At 45.8% G+C, this 19073-nt stretch overlaps 1 protein-coding gene across 1 annotated transcript in view; it reads right to left on the bottom strand.

Annotated features, from left to right (window-relative positions):
- Positions 1-12172, bottom strand: part of CCDC88A (coiled-coil domain containing 88A) — a 63409-nt gene extending 51237 nt beyond the window's left edge. The window contains exons 1-2 of the mRNA XM_029961643.1: positions 11613-12172; positions 11375-11475 (exon numbers count right to left, since the gene is read on the bottom strand). Of these exons, the coding sequence (XP_029817503.1) occupies positions 11375-11475; positions 11613-11675 (164 nt within the window). The 5' untranslated portion in view covers positions 11676-12172. The remainder of the gene's footprint in view (positions 1-11374; positions 11476-11612) is intronic.
- Between the last annotated feature and the right edge of the window lie 6901 nt (positions 12173-19073).

Below are 19073 nucleotides of genomic sequence, written 5' to 3'. Positions count from 1 at the left end.
ACTTTAAAACAGGAAACGGTGACAAGAAGTTGAACCCCCTGCTTTTGAGGATCAACAAAACCAAGGTGCTTGGATACCAGTAACACTGCTAATCTCCACCAATCATTTCTAATTTAATTAAACACTACCCTCAATAGCTCACTACAGGTAGCAGATTTCTTGGTCGTTTTTGTTCGAGAGGTTTGTATTGTCTCATTACTCCTCAAGCAAGGGATGTGAGTTGTCTTTGACACTCTCAATTAACATGTTAGCCATGACTAAGATGTCTTAGTCTGTCCCTCTCAAGAGGAAATATCACAGCAAGATGTTGGCTCCACATTTTCCATCCTATATTCTTTGTAGAATTGTACTTTGCCAGACTGGTCCAAGCCAGGACAGACTGATTTTCTGACCATGCATTCGAAATAACTAATGAAACACGAGGTGCAAATATTTTTCATGCACAAAGATAAAAAAATCTAAACATAAAACTGCCCAAACCTGTATGGCTTAAAAGAACAGCTATAAACTAGTTTACATTTTTCGAAAATTCATTGAAGATTTTAATAGATTACTTCTATTCGTATATTGAATTGTTTAATTTCTATGACCAATAAAATGCTTATAATAATTACATTTTTTTTAATGCTAAACAGCTCTCTTTATTAGAATACATTTGGTCCAATAGCACTGAAATAAACTGGTACATGCTGTCTGGAATACAGGAGGCAAATGAAACCATTTTGGAGTATAAACTGGTTCCAAAACAGGCCTTTGTAAGAGATATGGTTTTAAAAAGCTGGTTTTAAAGTTGAGATTCTGGTGGCTACTATAACCAATTTTAAGGCCATGATCTGCTCCTTTTTCTGAGGTGGAGATGCTAAACTGCTTCAGTGGCAAACAGCCCAGCAAAATAGGGCAAATCTGTGCACAAGTCGATAGGAAGCAGAGCGGTGAAAGATCCCCTTCAGCAATTTTACATTTAAGAGCAACCTACTTCTGACAAGAGACATTAATTTCAGTGGTAGCAAAAGCAGACAGGAGCATCCCCTCCCAATGATGCATTAGTTTAAAAACTCCTCATTGCAGGGGGAACCTGGGTGATTTGGAAATACTACCAGTGTCATGGATCGTGGATTGAGACTCCAAATAATCAGGGATTATGTGCCTTTCATTTTTCATTGACCAAAATCTATCAGAAATGGGAATGTGATAGCTTAATGGCCTCATGCTTAAATCTGTGCAGACTGCAAACCAGTTGTGTCCCCTCCTGCCATCTGTTCCTCGATGGTACTTAATGATTAAGTCTGGTATCGCAATGCACCCTAATTTTAAATATTCCATTGTTTGGATCTATCTGGGTAAAGTGCAGTGAAATGCTGCAACAGCACTTTGGAAAAAATTCTGTGCAAGTGAACATCTCAAAGAGTAATAAATATTGACTGGCACCCTGTGGTTTAGCAGCACAGCACTCACTTGTACAAGTAAATGTTGCTCGCTCACTAAAGTTAAATTTTTTGCAAAGTCCTTTTAACCACAATGCTGAGGCTCACTCTTGCTATCTTCCAAATATTTCACTAATAACAGAATTTTTTGATAGATTTCAAGTAATAAAGCAGCCTTTCAATATTACTACTGGCAAGGAAACAATAAGTGTGCACAAAATGTGTTTTACAAAGAGATTTAACAGAGCAGTGTCCTTTTACTGACAAAGCAGTACAAAGTCAAAATAAAACTGGGGCCTTCGAGGGAGAATAACTGATAATATTTAATTGCTTAGACATTTGAAGCAACACCACAGTAAGTGGTACACTGAGGCAATGAAGTTATCAGAAGCAGGTGGGACTAAAGGAGCACTGGGCTTCACCAGCTGATTGTCTGATCCATGGAAAAATCGTCACTCTGGGTGAGTCTGCAGGAAGGACAGTGCTAAGGAACGGGGCAGATCCTGAATTTACCATATAACCAGTACCACACACGTTCTAGAAAGGCTGGGACAAGATGCCACCCTTCAAACTCCTCCTGCATCCACCTTCCCTACAGAATAATTCCTCACACAGACTGACCCTGCAGACAACTAACTCAGCACGTGTTCATCTGAAAAACAGAGGCAATAAAATCCTCCTCCCTCTTGCAGAGCACCAGGCAAGACGTGCCAGCCCTGAGGCCGCGGGGTGTGGATGACACGGGACACGATGCCCACAGATATTGCCCCAGGCACACCCGATGTGCTGAACACACAAGGGATGTTACACTCCAGAGATGCTCAAGGCTTCACTTCCCAACCCTGCTTAGCCACTGGATCTTTGTGCACTTACACTGACCCAGGAAAAGGATGCTCTGACCCTAACTTGGAACGTGCAAACATGTTGAGACAATCCTGCCCAAGCACCAGGCAGTGCTCAGTTAAATTGGTCATGTATCCCTGCAGACATCTGCTCAAACCCCTGGAGAACCATTCCAAACACTGAGATACCCTTTGCCACAAAACGAGGTATTAAAATTCAGTTTAAGGACCCTTTTCTAGCTCTGCACTTAGCAAAGATTGAGAGCCAGAAGTTCAAAGCTGCATCAAACGTTTTTTGCCTCGTGATAGTGTGAGCTTTAGGAAGTAGGTCTAACATCCAAAGTCTTTTGGCCCCTGCACAAAACCCCACTTCCCAGGATTATGTCCAACATCATAAGCTATTAGGAGGCTGCAGCCCAATGCCTACTTTCAAAAAAAAAAAAAACAAAAAAACAACAAAAACCACCCCGACCAACTGGCCTAAAACAAATGGACCAGCCGGTGGGGATCACAGGGAGCCGTGCCAAGGGCATGCGAGTGGATCCCGGGCATACGTGGAGCTTCCCTGCTCCCGGCATCTGACCGGGCTGACCCGCTCCCGGAGCGCTGCCCGGCGCCTGAGCAGTCGCGCTGGCACTGCCAGCGGAGGAGCTGCCTAATTCCTCACGGTTCACGTGTGCTCCGAGGGCTGCTGGCCCGCCCACTAACCCCGTGCCCCCCTTGCCCAGCACAGCACCCCGGGGCTGCCCTGACCTGCGGGGGACCCCACGGGAGGGTCACGGCAGCACCAAGGGACAGCCCCTCACGTGGGAACACACGAACAGCCACACGAAACCACGGCGTGTTCAGGAGGCTGCTGACCCAGCTTTGGTTTCTCCCTCCCGGGGTTTTAAAAAAAAAACCAAAACAACAGAGCCCAGAACAGCCCAGATTTATTTTTCGTCCTGTCTCTGTTCCTTAACAGCAATAAGGTGCTGCAGGTGAGCAAAATGCGTGAGGAAAGAAGAGAGTTCACCTGTCACTGACTAACCATACACTGAATTAACACCCCCTGAAAATCTCTAAGTTCCAAGTTTAGAGAGCAACCTCTGTTTTTAGCATCGCTAGTATGAAATGACTTTATTACTACTGTTTCACCTTGACCTTGACTACTCTTTTCCTATCGCACTAAAAGGTGAAAAAAATCAAAGATTGCCAAAAATTGAACCCAGTGAGTCACTGAGTAACCTGGGTGAGCTCCCCACGACAATCAATGACAACGTGGAGCTTGCAAAAGGTGAACTGGCCTCCATCAAAGTAAAAAGTGTTACTCATGGGAAGGAAAACCCATGGGATTCAAAGCATCCCAGAGCACTTAATGCTGCCACTCAAAATAAACACACCTAGGTATTAAAACCTTGAGAATTCTAGAAGAAACATGAACAAACAAATCCTTTTTTTGAGGAAATGCATAAGAAGCAGAAAGGCTGACAAACACTTCAACAACTCTGAGTATCTTCTTGGTTTGCTTGGTCGGTTTTTGAGGGCTTTTCTAACTAGTATGAACTACTGTTTGAAAAGGGAGAGTGAAAATGCTGCAGGACTTGCTCTACACCACTTTCCAAATTAAAGCCAAAAGGTGCCCAGGATGCCGGAGTGTACAGGCTACAAAGGTCAGGGATGGACACGGCACAGAAACAAACTCCTGAGGATCAGCAATACCGAAGTTTTCACTTCTACTTCAAGCCCTGATGTTACTTTCCCTCTCGGGGTCAGCTCTTTACTTCTGAAAGGAGTTCAAACTTGAAGATCCATTCAGCGCAGTACTAATTAACAGAGCAACTGAAAACTCCTCGACTTGGCGATTAACACCTCAAAGCACCCGAGCACTAAAACACCGCAAACATCGACACCCACAACGATCCTGTGACAACAACCAGATTAAAACTTCGCGGCACTCGGCGCTCCCAGCTCGGCATCCCAAGGCGCGGCACGACTTGGCACCCAGCATCACAGGGCACTGACGGCACAAAGTGCTTCTACAACCTGCCCTGGGAACGACATCGCGCAGGTATCCCTCGGGAAGGAACATCAGGAACAGTTATAAAAGCGGCAGAACGGGGCCAGCAAGTTGTCATCGCTGACAGCACAGAGGAGAAGACAATAAACACTTATTGCCCCGAGCAAATGGCATTTGTGGAGCTAACACGCTTTCTAAGACACTTAAAATATGAATACAGGGGGAAATTGCTACGTAGGATTTTAAAACAACACACACTTATGCAGTCTTCTTTATGTAAGGCTGAAAAAACCTCTTTGGGGTAGTTTGTATGTATAAGTTTTTTTTCTTCTGCCCCACCAAGCTTCCAGCACCACGGCACCATGTACTTTGCTTTCTTTGATAATCACAGCACCACCAAGACTAATTCCTCCTTTGGAAGACTTGGAAAAACGTTCCCTCATTTTTCCTCTTGACTTGGAGCTTTGCTGGAGCTGTAAATTCTCGAAACAAACGAGCACTTCAGAGTCAAAGCAGCCTGACCACAGGTCAAACATCTCAGCACCCCGAGCATTAAACCCACAGGAAACAATGTGCGACCAGCCAAGTGAAATGACACCAGAGCCACCCAAATATTGCAGTTCTTGTGGCTAAAAAGATCTTCAGCTGTAAAAATAGCACCACAATGACTTCCACTGAACACTTTTGGTTAGAGCACTATTACTTTAGCATTTCCCTTTCTCACGAAGGGAAATAAACCTTCTAGGAGTAAAATAATAACACTGAAATACACATATTCACCTTTGGTCATACCAGTTTTCAGCCTAGTGACAGTGTGACAATTCTCTGACACATCAAGTACTATCTGTATACTGGTTCTGTCCAGCACACACAACACTAAACACACAGCAAGTGTATTCCCAAGCTACCAGGAAATTACACCAGACACTCCTGGCTCAAGGGCTTATTTAAGAAAAACAAAGATACCACACAAAGAAAAACTAGAGCAAATATCTCCCTGAAGCTTAAACCAAGACAGAATTCTGCAATAAACCTAAGTGGTTTTATCTCATATCATGCAGGAAAGGAAGCAAATTTGGGAGCAACACATTCCAAGATTCACTCAGTGGCCAGGAATATGGTACACACCATTTAGGAGTTCACCCCTTACCATTTCCCAGTGTAAAAGTGTAAAAGAAGGCAATTTTCACTTGGGTCAAGCAGCAGTTTTGCTTCCATTCAATGCCTTGGCATCAATTAATCCCATGAAACGAGAGGGAGGCATTTTGTAAACGCTGCTCAACAACAACTGCCTCTGGAGCATCCTCAGGGTAAATCCTGGCCTCCCAAACAAAGCAAACCCACAAACAGGCTCACGCAGTTATTCCCAAATAATCTCTGACCACCGAGGTCATGTGCCCTAACAAACCAGCAGTTCCAAAAAAAAAATGCCTTGATCCCTAAATAATTACTACATAGGGAAAAGTGGTGCAGTAGGGAAGACAAGGAAACAAACTGGTATTCAGTTTAGAGGAACCAAAAATAAGATGAACATATGAAAGAACACAAACCTTCCAATTCCTTTCTTAGCAGAAGAAACAAATGAGGAAAATCTAGAAGCAAGCTTGTCAAATTTGGCAAAGGATATGATGTGCTTGATTTAGCAACCAATTTGTCAGTTAACATGGGTAAGTTTTAAAGGAAAGATCAGAGCACAGCAATATTTTGCCAAGGTTTGTGGTGCAGAGACCTCCAGACCAGCCAGGAAACCTGAAGCAGTGCCCCAGGAAAGGGATCTGCAGCTCACCTAAAACTCTGGATTTTACTGCTGCCATGATTTTCATGGAGTGCTTTGGAACAGCAGACAGAGGTAAGTGCAATGCAAAATCCTCTGAAAATGACCTTACAAAAGCCACAGTGAATATAATATATGTTATTTCCTCACCAGAATGTTTTCAATGCTGAAACAAGTTATTTTCAGATCTGAGGTGGTTAGTCATGAAACAGGTAGACAGACCCAAAAAACCACCTCTGTATGTATTAAAAACGGTTTTTAGTCCAGCCTTTTTTCCCTGGCCCCAGCTAGCAGCCCAGACTAAGGGTGGGATAAGTAGTACACTACCAAAAGAAATAAGGAGACAAAGACAGATAATCAAGACAGCACATGAAGAAGAGAGAAGTGGATGCATACATGTAGAGGAAGATTAGATGATTTAATTCCTAATCTTCAAAATTCTGCAAGGAACAAGAGCGAAGCACAGAAGAGTTTGCTGCTCAGCAATAAGTCAGAGCAGCCAGGAGGAAGGAAAGGGGACATCAACTGTGGAAAAGGGTACACGTGCATTAAAAACCCTAGTGAAACATAAGCCAAGATCAGACACTTCAAACATTCCATGTTCAACCCACACTTTCTTCCCTTTTCCTACCAAGCCCCTCAGCAGAGCAGATACCAGCCCACATGCCCCTCACCTGCCCAGTTCAGAGCTCACTGCAGGCAGATGTTCCATGATGATGATGATGATGTTTTCCTTTTCTGTAATCAAAAGGTTTTAATCCTAAGAGTCCTGACCATGCTGCACATTGTGCTGGACCATTTACAGAAGAAAAACTACTGTTAGAAATCCATCTTTCCTGAAGAAAAATCTAGGCCCTGCTGCTGCTGCAGAAGAGAGCAACAGCTCCAAATTTTGAGAGGGAGATGTACCTTGCACCTGTGGAAACCCGACAGAGCACGTCTGAGAAGTGGGAATCAAATGCACTTGCTACAAAACAAAGTGAGAAAGGTGCAGACTTCATAATATCTGACCTTTGTCCTAAAATAGATGCTCCTACAGCCAAAGTCACCGATTTCATTTCCCTCTTTTCCCTATTTCCCCACCCAGCCAGAACCTGCCTCTTGCTGCTTGGTGTTCCCAAGAAGGAGTTAATTGGAGCCGAGTGGCTGTTCCTGCTCCCTTTCCCAGAGCAGGCAGCTGGCTGCTGCACCGGAGACCGAGTCCAGCTTTCAGGGAAAGATATAGGCAAGCCAGAAGTATGGGCTGGCAGGCTCCAGTGCTTGGAAAAAAGCTCACAAGTGAAGACTGAGAGCTCAGAAGAGCAGCCAGGGCAGCAGTCCACATTCTGGGCACACACCGCCAGAGCCGGGCAAGGAAACACTCAGCCCGTCCACCTGGAAAATCTGAGGGGTGGGAAAGGCCTGCAAGTGAATCCAGCCAGGGAAAAGCAGTGGGAGAATAGCAAAAGGGGAAAAAAAACAGGAGGAGGATAAAATATTTCGCCCTTTGAAGCGGCTTTCAGCATGTCTGGATGCAGCAACTGATATGGAAAGTCCTGGTTAATAGATTAAATTAAGAGCAAAGTTATAAATGGCACACTGGGGTGCAAGCAGCCAGGTTTTCCAGACAGTGGATTAAATTAATTCAGAGTTTGGGTCTGCACGTTACCAACCCTGCACACAGTCTGTGTCCAAGAGCTCCTTTAAACCAGATTTCTTTCCACAACTGCAAAGCATAGTAAAATAAAACAAAAAAAGTAAAATACAGTTTTGAGTCTTTGTTGCTTGACCAAATATTAATGGTGGTGGTAAATGTAATGAAAGCCCCAATCTTGTAACTACTTGCAGCTGTCTGTTTTTATTCAAAGGAACTAGCAAGACCCTTGTCAGTCTGGGAACCACAGCTCATACTACAAGACTCCCAGCATTTCTTACACAATCCTGTTGGAATTCAGTTAAATATCAGAGAACAGGAACCTATCAAAAATGTGAATTAAACAGCACTCAGAAAATGAGTGTTTCTGTAAAGTTGCCTTGATGTTTTTGGATCAGAGGAACACAAACAGCACAATGCTCAGACTACAAAAAGCCCCTGAGGTGATGCCAGTCAGGTGCTGGAAAAGTACCTCTGGGACAAGCAAGTATTATTTTACTGCAATTGTGCAGAGATGTGCAACAGGTGACTAATCCACTGAATGACAGTGGTTCACTGATGTCAGCACTACACACAACAGATTTTAACTTTCCCATGTCAGAAGGATCATGATATAGAGGTGCAGGGAAGGTACGAAGGGTTCCTGGCGTGTCCCCCCCCTCCCTGCCCTGGCAGAGCAGCCCTGCAGTGATCTCTGGGCTCTGATTGATTTGCAGGCAGCGTGACCCCCTTTTTGTATCAAAGAACACAAAGATAAAGGCTCAGATTTAGACAGACAGATGGGTTTCTATGCCCAAGTATCAGATACTGACTGATCCCAGCAGAAGGTAGGTAACCCAACACTTTTGAAGAACTGGGCCTAAATTTAAACAGGAAATTAGAGGCATTCTCTCAAGTGGGGAGCTAATATTGTAACGCTGGGACTCTCCTTAATTAAAAACAAAATAAAAAAAAAGCAATAATTAAAAGAGCCTGTAGCATCTCCAACAAAGGAAGAGCTCTTCAGATGTAACTGGACACCGAATGGAATCTGTGCAATTTTCACATGTTCAGAAGTGTCCAAAAAGCCAAAGTCAAAAGACAGACAAGGAGTGCAATGAATTTTCCCCTCTCGTGCATGAGGTACTAATAAACTCAGTGCTGACAGACCCTACAGTCTCAGTCCCATCAGCATCCTGCAACTATTCCAGTGCTCACACCTATTTCCTCTGAATCATTACAATTGTGGGAAATAAAGTTGATCCAGACAAGCACAAGGAGAAACAAATCCTGTCCTGACAAACTCTCACTGGTAGCTGATGGAGGGCAGGATTAACTCTTTTCTGACCGAATTAAAAACCTTCCCTAACTAACAAAGTCACTTTTTTTTTTTTTTGACTGTATCACTGTTTGCAAATCATGCCTAATCCAATATTTAACGCTCACTTTCAGGGTCACAGAATTTGGTTTTCCAACATTTGGTAAGAACACAGTTAAGTATTAAAGGAGGAGGACAGCACCTCTAACAGCCTCCACTGCCAGAGCTCCTCACCACAGAGCTTGTTCTCATGGGAAGTCACTGAGAGCTTTAAAAAAAAAAACCCCAAACCAAACCAACCAAACAACAACAAAACCTCCAATCCCAACATTCTGACGAAAAACACCTCTCTTTTGAAGTCACGTGACACAAACTTTTCTGCCACATTTCCTCAACACATGGTAGCTAAGAATGAAAGAAAAATAAAAGAAATAAAAATGGCAAACACTGGAAATAAGTTCTACTGGTGATTAGTTGGGGCTGCCTCTTTGCAAAGGAAGATGTGTGCTTAATAAGTGGATACTGAAGGTGAACAGGACTGGAGGTGAACACAGCTTTCCACAGTGACTTCACCGCTGACAGAATCAGTCTGCAAAACATGAAACAGTTTTTCCCCTCTTTCAGTCCTGGCACAAAACCCAAAACAAACTGAACCTTCCCAAAATATGAACACAGTCATGAAAGGCAATTCTGAGCAGTAACCAACCTCACCTCCCAAATAATGTATTTAAAGTAAAACACACCTTCCAGTGTGGGTACATATTTCTAAAATTAATTTTGTTTGTACGCCGATCCTTTTACATTCACCTCTAGTTTCAGGTAGTTTTTAACTGTTCTGACTTACCAAACTCTTTTCAGTTTACACCTCCAGTGTGTGGTTTTTTTATACCTACACACCCAGTACCCCCTGAGTAAACTCCAGCAATCATGGCATGCACAAAGTCAAAGCCAAACTCAACACACGGTGAATGTTCCTTCCCAACAGCTTTCCACTTTACAAGCGTGTGCTGGGTATCAATTTATACTCACTGTTAAAAAAATTACTGATAAAGTTTAACTCCAGGACTATATTCTTCAGAATCACCTTGTCCCAGTGCTAAATTTGCCTTCCCTGAGTCAAACTTTTTCACCAAGTAGAAGCTCTACATGTTAAATGCACGGATGTAGCTGATAAGGCATTTAATTTACATGTAGCCCAAGGAAAAAAATAAATTGTAAAATAAAAATAATGCGCCAGAATGGACTCAGGTTTGTTTGGGTTTTTTTTTCCAAAAAGTTCAATTCCACCAAGCTTTCCATGTTTCTCAGCATTAGAGGGAATATTTTAAGTGAATACGTGGAATTTTGGTTGAGCAGAGGTAGGTGACAAAGAAAACTATGGTTGCAAAAAGATGCAAATACCAACTGAACACCAACTGCATGAACTTTTAAAGTCCTAAATATGAGTAAAAACTACAGAGCAAGAGGATGCCCATCCCTGAGCAGTGTTCCTGAGGAACAGCTGCCAACACAAGCTGCTCATGCACTGGTGTACCCAGTTTCCAGCCACAAGCCTAGTTTTTCCTACCTGTCCAAACAAAAGGCTTATTTCTCTGTAAAGACTTAAAATATAAAAAAAAAAAAAAAAAGTAGAAATTTTTGCACTAGTAACACTTTCATGAGTCTATCACCAGACACCTGACAGAAGTGTTACTCTCCAGCATTACAGCAGTGGGCAACATTCCAGTCAAAATGATGATTAACAAAAAACCACTGTCAAGAAATCCTTCTAACAATCAGAGTTCTCCAATGAACGGTTTACAAACCCACATAAAAACGGTTCTTCTGTGGTTTGCAGCCAGAATATACTCTATACTCTCAAACTATCAGCTCAGCTGCTATCCACTCCAATTTGGAAGCGTGGAAAATAAAGAGGAAGGAGTTAAAGGCCAGTCCATTTGCTCAGTGAGCACTGTGTGACTCGCATGCCAGCCTCAAGTTGTAGGTCACGTGAGCCAAGATATGGATTAGAATCTTATCAGCCAAGCAAATTTATTCAGATTTTTGGTTATGAGCAGGACTTAACAGCAGAATGAATCCTTACTCCTCTCAGTGGAAATCTGGGAAAGTATTTACAGTCATCCCGTTTTCCAGTAAATTCTCCAGCCGTGATTCAGCCTGTATCACACTATACATCCTGCAAATACATCCCTCGGACACTGCACAGGATCTGCCAGGCTCCCAAGCCTCCTCTTCACTCACCACATGACCGTGTCACGTACAAAAGAAAAATTTCCCCAAGGTCAACACGGGGAGGGAGGGAAAGGATTTTTCACAAGGAAGCAAAAATACAGGAGAAATCGAACGGGGAAAAAAAAAAAAAAAAAAAAAAAAAAACCCCGAGGCAGCGCCTGCCCCACACTCACATTTGCAGCATGACTTCGTTCAGATACACTCCATCCACCAGCGCCACATATTCCTCCAGGTTGGTCCCATTTCCTCCGGCTAACGGTCCGAACGTCTTAACCTAAAACATAACGCTCATCATCACCACCACCCTGACATTAACTCCACCTCGCTCTCTTGCCGCAAGGCACTTCTCATCGAACAATGAGCAAATAAAACGAGTAACGGGGGGGGGGGGGAGGCAAAATGAACGCTTACCCAGGTGACAAGAGGGCTCGACATGAACTGCTCCAGAAGGGGTGTGAAGATCTCGTTCTCCATTTTACAGAAAAGCGGTTAACATCAACGCAGCTCCTCCGACGCAAAAAAAATTAGAGAAGTCCTTCGCTGCAGCAACTCTCTGGAATGCTCCGAGGATTCAGCAGGAGCGAGCGAAACCCATTTTTCCAGGCGATGCAACAGCAATAAAAAAGTCAGTGCGGGGGCAAGCGGGATTTATCCTCCTCTTTCACGAAAAAATGCATCTGCAAGTCCATCTACGCGTATTTCAGCCTTTCCATTGATGCCCGTCCCTCCCTACATAGCGGAGGGGTGGAAGGAAGGAAGGGAGGAAAGAAAAGAGGGAGGCTGCCTAGCTACTGGGATTCTGCATCAGACAAAAAAAAAAAAGAGAGGAAGGGGAAAATCTGCTTCAGCAGCGGCAGCGCCTCAGAAAGGAAGGAGAAATTCCAGCAAAACTCCGCAAGCTCATCCTGCCCGTTCCCCACACAAAAAAGCCCCGAGGGCGGGCGGGCGGGCGAGGGGAGCAGCGAGGCAGAGCCCCCGCCCCTCTCACGGCCAAGCCCCCCGGGCTGCGGGCTGCACCAGAGCCCCCCCCGCCACGGCACGGACCGGGAGCCACCCCCGGAGCGACCGGGGGCTGTTTTAAACCGCTTCCCTTTTCTACCCCCTTCCCTTTCCCACTAAGCTGCGCCTCCGGAGCGCGGCAGGACCGGCACGCGCCGCCCGCCCCGCAGCCTCGCCCTTCCCCCGCGCCGGCCGCCTCCCCTCAGGCTCCGCTCTCCCCTCGCCGCGGCCGGAGCCCCCCGGACCCCTCCCCGGCTGTTCTCCCGCCGCTCCCGCGGCACCGGCTCCGCCGCCCACCGCCGTCGTGCCCGCAGCGGGGCTGCCTCGCCTCAGCCCGCGCGGCCGCGCCGCATCGCTCGCCCCCTCCTCGCCCCGCTCCCCTCCCTCCTCCCCTCCCTCCCGCCCGCTCTCCCTGCCCGGGGCGGCTCCAGCGTGTGGATCCCTCCGCCCGCAGCCGCGTATCCCTCCGCCGCCGCCGCGCGGGATGGCGGCGCGATTAGAGAGGGGCGGGCCGGCGGGGAACCGCTGCAGGACGCGCGCGCGCGCGAGCGAGCGATGCGGCTGCGGGCAGAGCCCCGAGCCCTCAGAGCCACGAGAGACCAAACCCTCAGAGTGTCCCCAACCCTCAGAGTGTCCCCAACCCTCAGAGCCTCCGCGGAGAGGGACCGGCAGGCTCCTCCGCCCACCTCCCGGGGAACAAACGTGCCCCGCAGGGACGATGCTCTTCCATTCCCCTCTTGGGGAATAAAGGTGCCCGCGAGGGAAAAACTCGTCGCGGGAGGGATATTCTCCATCTCCCTCAGGAGAATAAAGGTGCCTGCGAGGGGAAAAGTGCGGGAGGGAGGGAAATGCTCTTCCATTCGTCTCTTGGGGAATAAAGGTGCCTGTGAAGGAAAAAGTCAGCGAGGGAAGGAGATGCTCTTCCATTCATTCCCCTCATGCGGAATAAAGATAGCTGTGAGGGGAAAAGGGCGAGGAGATGCTTTTTCACTGCCCTTAGGGGAAGAAATGTACCTGTGAGGGGAAAAACTCGGCACAGGAGGGAGATGCTCTTCCTTCTTGGGGAATAAAGGTGCCCGTGAGGGGAAAACTTGGCAGGGGAGAGAGATTCTCCACTCCTCTTAGGAGAATAAAGATGCATGTGAGGGAAATACTCAGTGTACGAGGAAGATGTTTTTCCATTCCCTTCATGCAGAATAAAGGTGCCCATGAGGGGAAAAAGGCATGAGGAAGGAGGTGCTTTTCCACTCCCCTTAAGGGAATAAAAGTACCTGTGAGGTGGAAAACTTGGTGCAGGAGGGAGATGCTCTTCCATTCTCCTTTTTGCGAGTAAAGGTGTCTGTGAGGGGAAAAACTCGGCAGGTTTTCCCCTCGGCGGGTGGAATCCAGAAGCAGGACAGGTTTCCCCCTCAGGAGGTGAAATCCAGACACTCACATTAATGCAAAATCCAGCTTTCTGGATGGGTTTCTCAGGGAAGCAGAGGATGACAAGCAGTTTGCTGGCCTGAGCCATTGTCCCTCCCCTGAGCCACTTCTTGCCACTTGTGCTTCCAATCTCCAATCCTGCATTAACACACAGGGCCATATCTGCTTAATACATTATATAGTTTATTGACAAAGCATCTCAAAAAATCTCCAACTAAATCCAGCTTCGGTTCTGTGTAGTATAAATTAAACTGCAGCAGCATTTTTTCCCAATACCTTTAGTTTTGCACATACAATAAAAAACAAACAAACAAACAAAAAAAAACCAAACCCACAAAACATTGCAATAAAAATGACTGAAACTAAGTCCTTTTGAAAAACATCAAGCAACACCTAAACAGATTAGTTTTTTTCTTAACCCAAATACTGGATATAATATTTGTCCTAATGGTCCAAGACTGGACCTTGAAATATTAGGATGTCATTTGTATTCCAAGGATTTTTTTTAAAAACAATGTTTCATAGTTACATGACTGTTTTGATTCTCACAATTAAGACTTTTTCAGCCATAACCAGGTCTTTCCCCCCCCCTCCAAAACCAGACCTTTTGAGTGAACTCAAAACAAAAGAAATAAGGAAGGGCAAAGGAAAACTCCGCAGTCTTGGTTCTGAATAAGAACCTGGTGATCCATGGGTGAAATAACTGCCAATAAACTCCCAGCCCTTGAAGGCAGCTACAAAAGCATTTTTGTACGAGCCTGACCAACCAAGCACTTACAGTCCCTGTGTCTGGCAGGAGTCTCCAAACATGCAATTGTGCCCACAGTGCCATGGAACTTCCCTTGTGGGCTCTAATTAGGCAGTAATGACTTGGGCATAAAGCAATTTCTAGGAATTAGAGACTGGCTGGAAGAGGTTGATAGCCCACGTAGTAGTCACGTGTTCCTAACACCAGCTGGCTCCCGGAGAAAACGCTTTGTACTGAGATTCCACAACGTTAAAAATGGGATTAAAGAGTTTCAGGTGGTTTTGCTCCCCCATCCTCATCCTCCAGTTGGCCTGCACGGCTGTCGAGCACCGTTCCTGCAGAAGCTGTTTGAGATAAATACTGCACAATGTCTTTATGAAATGCCTCGTCATCTGTTTGGTCTCAGATGATTTACGGTTCCTTGTTTGAACCGGAAACATCAGCACAAGATAAAATTTCAGAAAAGCTCTCCAGAAACAGTCTGAGGAGTTTTATTTTCGGTTTTGGTTTGGTTTGTTTGGGGTTTTTTTTTTCAGGACTATGAGGCCTGAAACCCTGTGAAGAAGCCCCAAAGTGTCTGTGATTTCCACTCTGTCCCACCAAGTGTAAGAGCATTTACCTCATTTTCAGGGACACACGGACTTGGACCAGGGCGAGTCGCTGCCAGGGCTGACGTTTGCAGAGGCATCAGAGCCAGAAGGAACTGGACTGCAGCCACCTCAGAGAGGTGAGACAACTCACCCCTGGACAGGAAGGTGTCAGCCTTTGATGGCTGATCCCTTCCTTGACGGACAACCCTCGGAATGCATTGAAATGTTTGTCTTTTGAGTTGTTCCTCTGATCCCAAGCCGAATAGGGAAGGTTTCCATTTTTTGGCATGGCTGTCAGGAGTCCTCAGGAGCACTGATCTAGGAAATACTTACAAGTCACAGCTCTAATTTGGGTGGTGGGGCAACACCACTATAACCTGTAGTTTGTGATATATTTGGCTGCACTGTTGTAGCACTTTTTACCTGGGAAGGCACCTAAAAGCAAGTGTAATGACTACATTTGTGGTGGTTAATCCCAGAACTTTGTTACTCCAATTCAGCACCAGCTGAGGAAGCTGACGACTGACCCAGAAACAGAGAAGAAACATTATTATTAAATTAAATTTTAATGGTTTTAACTATTATAAGAATGTATATTTGGGAGTATTTTGGAACTAAAAAAATTATCCTTTTTATAATTTGAAAAAACGCACAGAGAACAGGACTTCTCTTTCCCATCTCATTCTCTAGAACAGAACTGTCAGTGTTTAATACAGTGTGTAGCCTACTCCTTCTGAGGAAAGGGATTTAGAGATTACCCTTGTTGTTTGAAGAGCAGTGTTTGTTCTTGTACAGGTGAAGCATCCCCAGCTCCTTTCTCTTGCACCTCCTTTGGTTCCACGAAGACTCGACACAGAAGACATGGAAACGTTCAGTGATCTGTGCCCAGCCCCCAGATCTGCAAATCACAGGGTTACTTCATCTTCTCAGGGAACTCGTTTTGCCCCTGGCATCACTTCCTGTGCCTGTTGTTGCAAAATAAAATCTGAAAAAAGAACCACTCGAACACCGAGCGATGCCTTAAACCTGCAGAGGGCAGGAAGGTGTAACTGCACAGCCCCACTTACCTTGGCTGAGTTGGTCCAAAGATTTCTGGTCAGCCCTGCCCTCAGGGAGCCAGGGACTGTTTGGGGAATAAATTACCAGCACCCTGTCCTTCTTAGCTGCTGCAAGACACGGTGGTTTTCTCTTCCTCTCCTCTCCAGAAAGGAGGTGACGCTGCTGCTGCTGGTTTTGCTTCCTGCTGTGTTGATAGGCCTTTGCCTGATGAGACATCAGAAAAGGGGAAAAACACAGACCAAATGTGGATGCTTGGGATCCACAGCAGGGTTATGAAAGCACAGTCAAAGCCTGAATTTTCTGATCATAAGCTGACTCGACAGGACAGTGTCTAGCGAAAACTGCAAGCTGATGACGAGGAGAGTCACCTTCCTTGTCCTGTGTTTGCTCCCTCTCAAAGCAAGGCTATAGGAATAGATGGGGAAAGAAAGGGAAGAGTAAAGGCACTGAGGGGCTGAGCCTTTTTAAGTATTGCTAGGAATTCTTAAAGGTCCCACAAACACAGCAAGCTAAAAGTTACTTCTTGTTCCACAGGAGTGGAAAGAAGGGGAAATCCCTCTGTAACGCGAATAAAGAACCGAAAATTCCACAACAATTCTTGAAGATTTCTTCCCTGCTGCAGCGTCTGCTCTGAGGTGACCAAAATCCCCCATCAACCTTCAGGGAATTTTCTGAGAAAACCGTAAGTAACCTCAAAATGAGAGTGTTTGGAGGGAAAAATTAAGAACAAAACAGCGGGGGCTTGGTGAAAGCTGGCATTGTCCATTTAAGGTTTTTTACAGGTCCCAGACACTTTGCAGTTTGTGTCCCGTTGTACTAAGTAGCAAGAAATAAGTGTAGAGACAGCAGACAAAATACCCTGTGTGGGTACATGCCATCCTGGGCAGTTCTCTGCATCACAGGCATCAGAATTCCTGTCAGGCAGAATGCTCATTGCAGGAACAGGCAGTGACCATTTGCAGCCATGCCCACCTGACACATCCACACTTTCCTGGAAGGGCTACACAGACAGTTCTTAAACCATGAAAGAGCCGGTGAAAGTATTACATTTAACACCGGGATTCATCTGAGGAGGGAGGTGCCTGCAGCTTTTTGTTTCTTTTCAAGCAGCTGGAGTGGCAGGAAGGATGTTACTGTGGCAGGTCAGCTGATGGGATCAAAAACAGGCCAAGTACTTACCTTGATTTTTAAATTGAATAGCTGTTCCTAAATATTTCCATAGGATGAGACTCGCTGTAGGAGAGTGTCAGGGAAATAGTGCCTTTCAAAGAAAATTCGTTTGAACTTAGTGTTGCAATTCAGATCTCCTTCCTGTTCAGCCAATAAAACGTCCAGCTGTGTTTCTGGCTGTCAGCTGCCAGCTACAAGACTGCCTAATAATGTTGGTTGGGAATTTGCTGCATACAAGGAAAATAGATTCCCCCCCCACCCTAAAAATGGAGCATTAAGCACTACAGCAAGAACAGCAGTTACCAGGACAATGGCTTTGGTACTCACTCCTGTTGTGGCCAGTGGAGTGAGACTGAGCACAAGCCCTTGCTGACATGCCTTCTGTCAAACAAGGCCGTGCCAGTGCGAGCAGCGTTTCCTACGAACTGGGTCAGGGAGATGAACGGCAGAGCAGCTCTGCACTTCCTCTGCCGAGGAGCAGAGTGCAGAGGAGCAGAGTGCAGCCCGGGGTGCTCGCTGTCAGCAGGCACAGCTGGCCGGGTGTGTGCACAAAGCGAGGCACGGCGTGCCACCAGCAGCACCGTGCCACCAGCAGCACCGTGCCACCAGCAGCACCGTGGCACCTCGGAGCCCTGAGGGACGGACACAAACAAGGAGCCGGGTTCCTTCCCTGGGGCTTTCCTTTAGCGAGGGGCGCTCCCACCGCTCAGCCTCGCAGAACACCAGAGATTTTGTAACCCCTGGGAAAGAATTCCGTACCCCTCCGAACTCCAGCTGCCTCAGCTCTGCTTTACTGTGACCCTAAGTTTGCTTAACCAGCACCACTTCTCTGGTAGCTGCCTCCCTGTCCTTTGCTGGTGCCTCCCTCCTCTCACCCACGTTTTCAGGCTCGATGTCACCTGCCCCCAGTACCTTGGGTGATGCTGCCATGAGAGCCAGGCCCCGAGCTCAGGAGGAGTTATTAACTTGCAGAGCCCTGCATTAACCTCTGCTGGGAGCCTGGCTCATTAGAGGCATTCCTCTCCAGCTGGAGATGGCACTTGGGGTCTTCCCAAGGTCACTACATGATGAACTGGATGCAGCACGTTTCTGTGTTTGAGGTTTCCATTTATCTACTTAGTTATGGACTTCCTTATGCCCACAAGAAGAAGGAAAAATACACAGCACTAAAAACATAATTGTGGTAGAATCACTTCTGTTCAAACCTCTGAGCTCAGGATTATCCTATCCATCATCCTATCCATTTCCACATCTGACTTTACCCCTGGTTATTTGGCAACAGCTGAAAACAGCTTTTCTCTCTATGAAATACTAGTGAAACAATTAAAAGCTTTTAAGATATCTCTTATTTTGCCTTTGGGAAAATCTTTTGACAGGCTTGTAGAACAAGAAAACACACGTTATTCTTTTACAGCATCACATTAAAAAGAGTGATATAAAAATATTTTAACCAATTAATAGAAAAAAAGTAAAGGTAATGAAGAAATAACTAATGCCAGGTCAAAAAATGGTAATTACACTTATTAGATGGGATTCCTGAAGAAGCTTCTTGCAACAGTGTGGATCATGAGTCACCTAAAGCCGGGAACAGCCTCCCCATTCACACCTCTTTCAGAGGCCACTGGTAACTCTAAGACCCCTTTGTTTGCTCTGAGTCCAGAGGGTTCAACTCCCTGTGGCATCACTTTAATTGTCAATTTAACTGGAGATTAGCACAAAATTGAAATTCTTACCTAACGCTGTTCGTCTCTGGAAAATAAGCCATTTTTTTACCCAAACCTACCAGGCTTTCAGATGTATCATTCAAATATTTTTCTGTGCCAGCTAATTCTTTTTTCTGCTAAAACCTCCAGTGACACTTCAGGCCGTTTAATTCAGGCT

The sequence above is a fragment of the Manacus vitellinus genome, unplaced genomic scaffold (genome assembly GCF_001715985.3).
Source record: "Manacus vitellinus isolate BGI_N305 unplaced genomic scaffold, ASM171598v3 scaffold_38_pilon, whole genome shotgun sequence".
Taxonomy (NCBI): Eukaryota; Metazoa; Chordata; class Aves; order Passeriformes; family Pipridae; genus Manacus; species Manacus vitellinus.
Note: the sequence above shows the minus strand (reverse complement) of the source record. Positions and strands in the feature narration are given on the sequence as shown.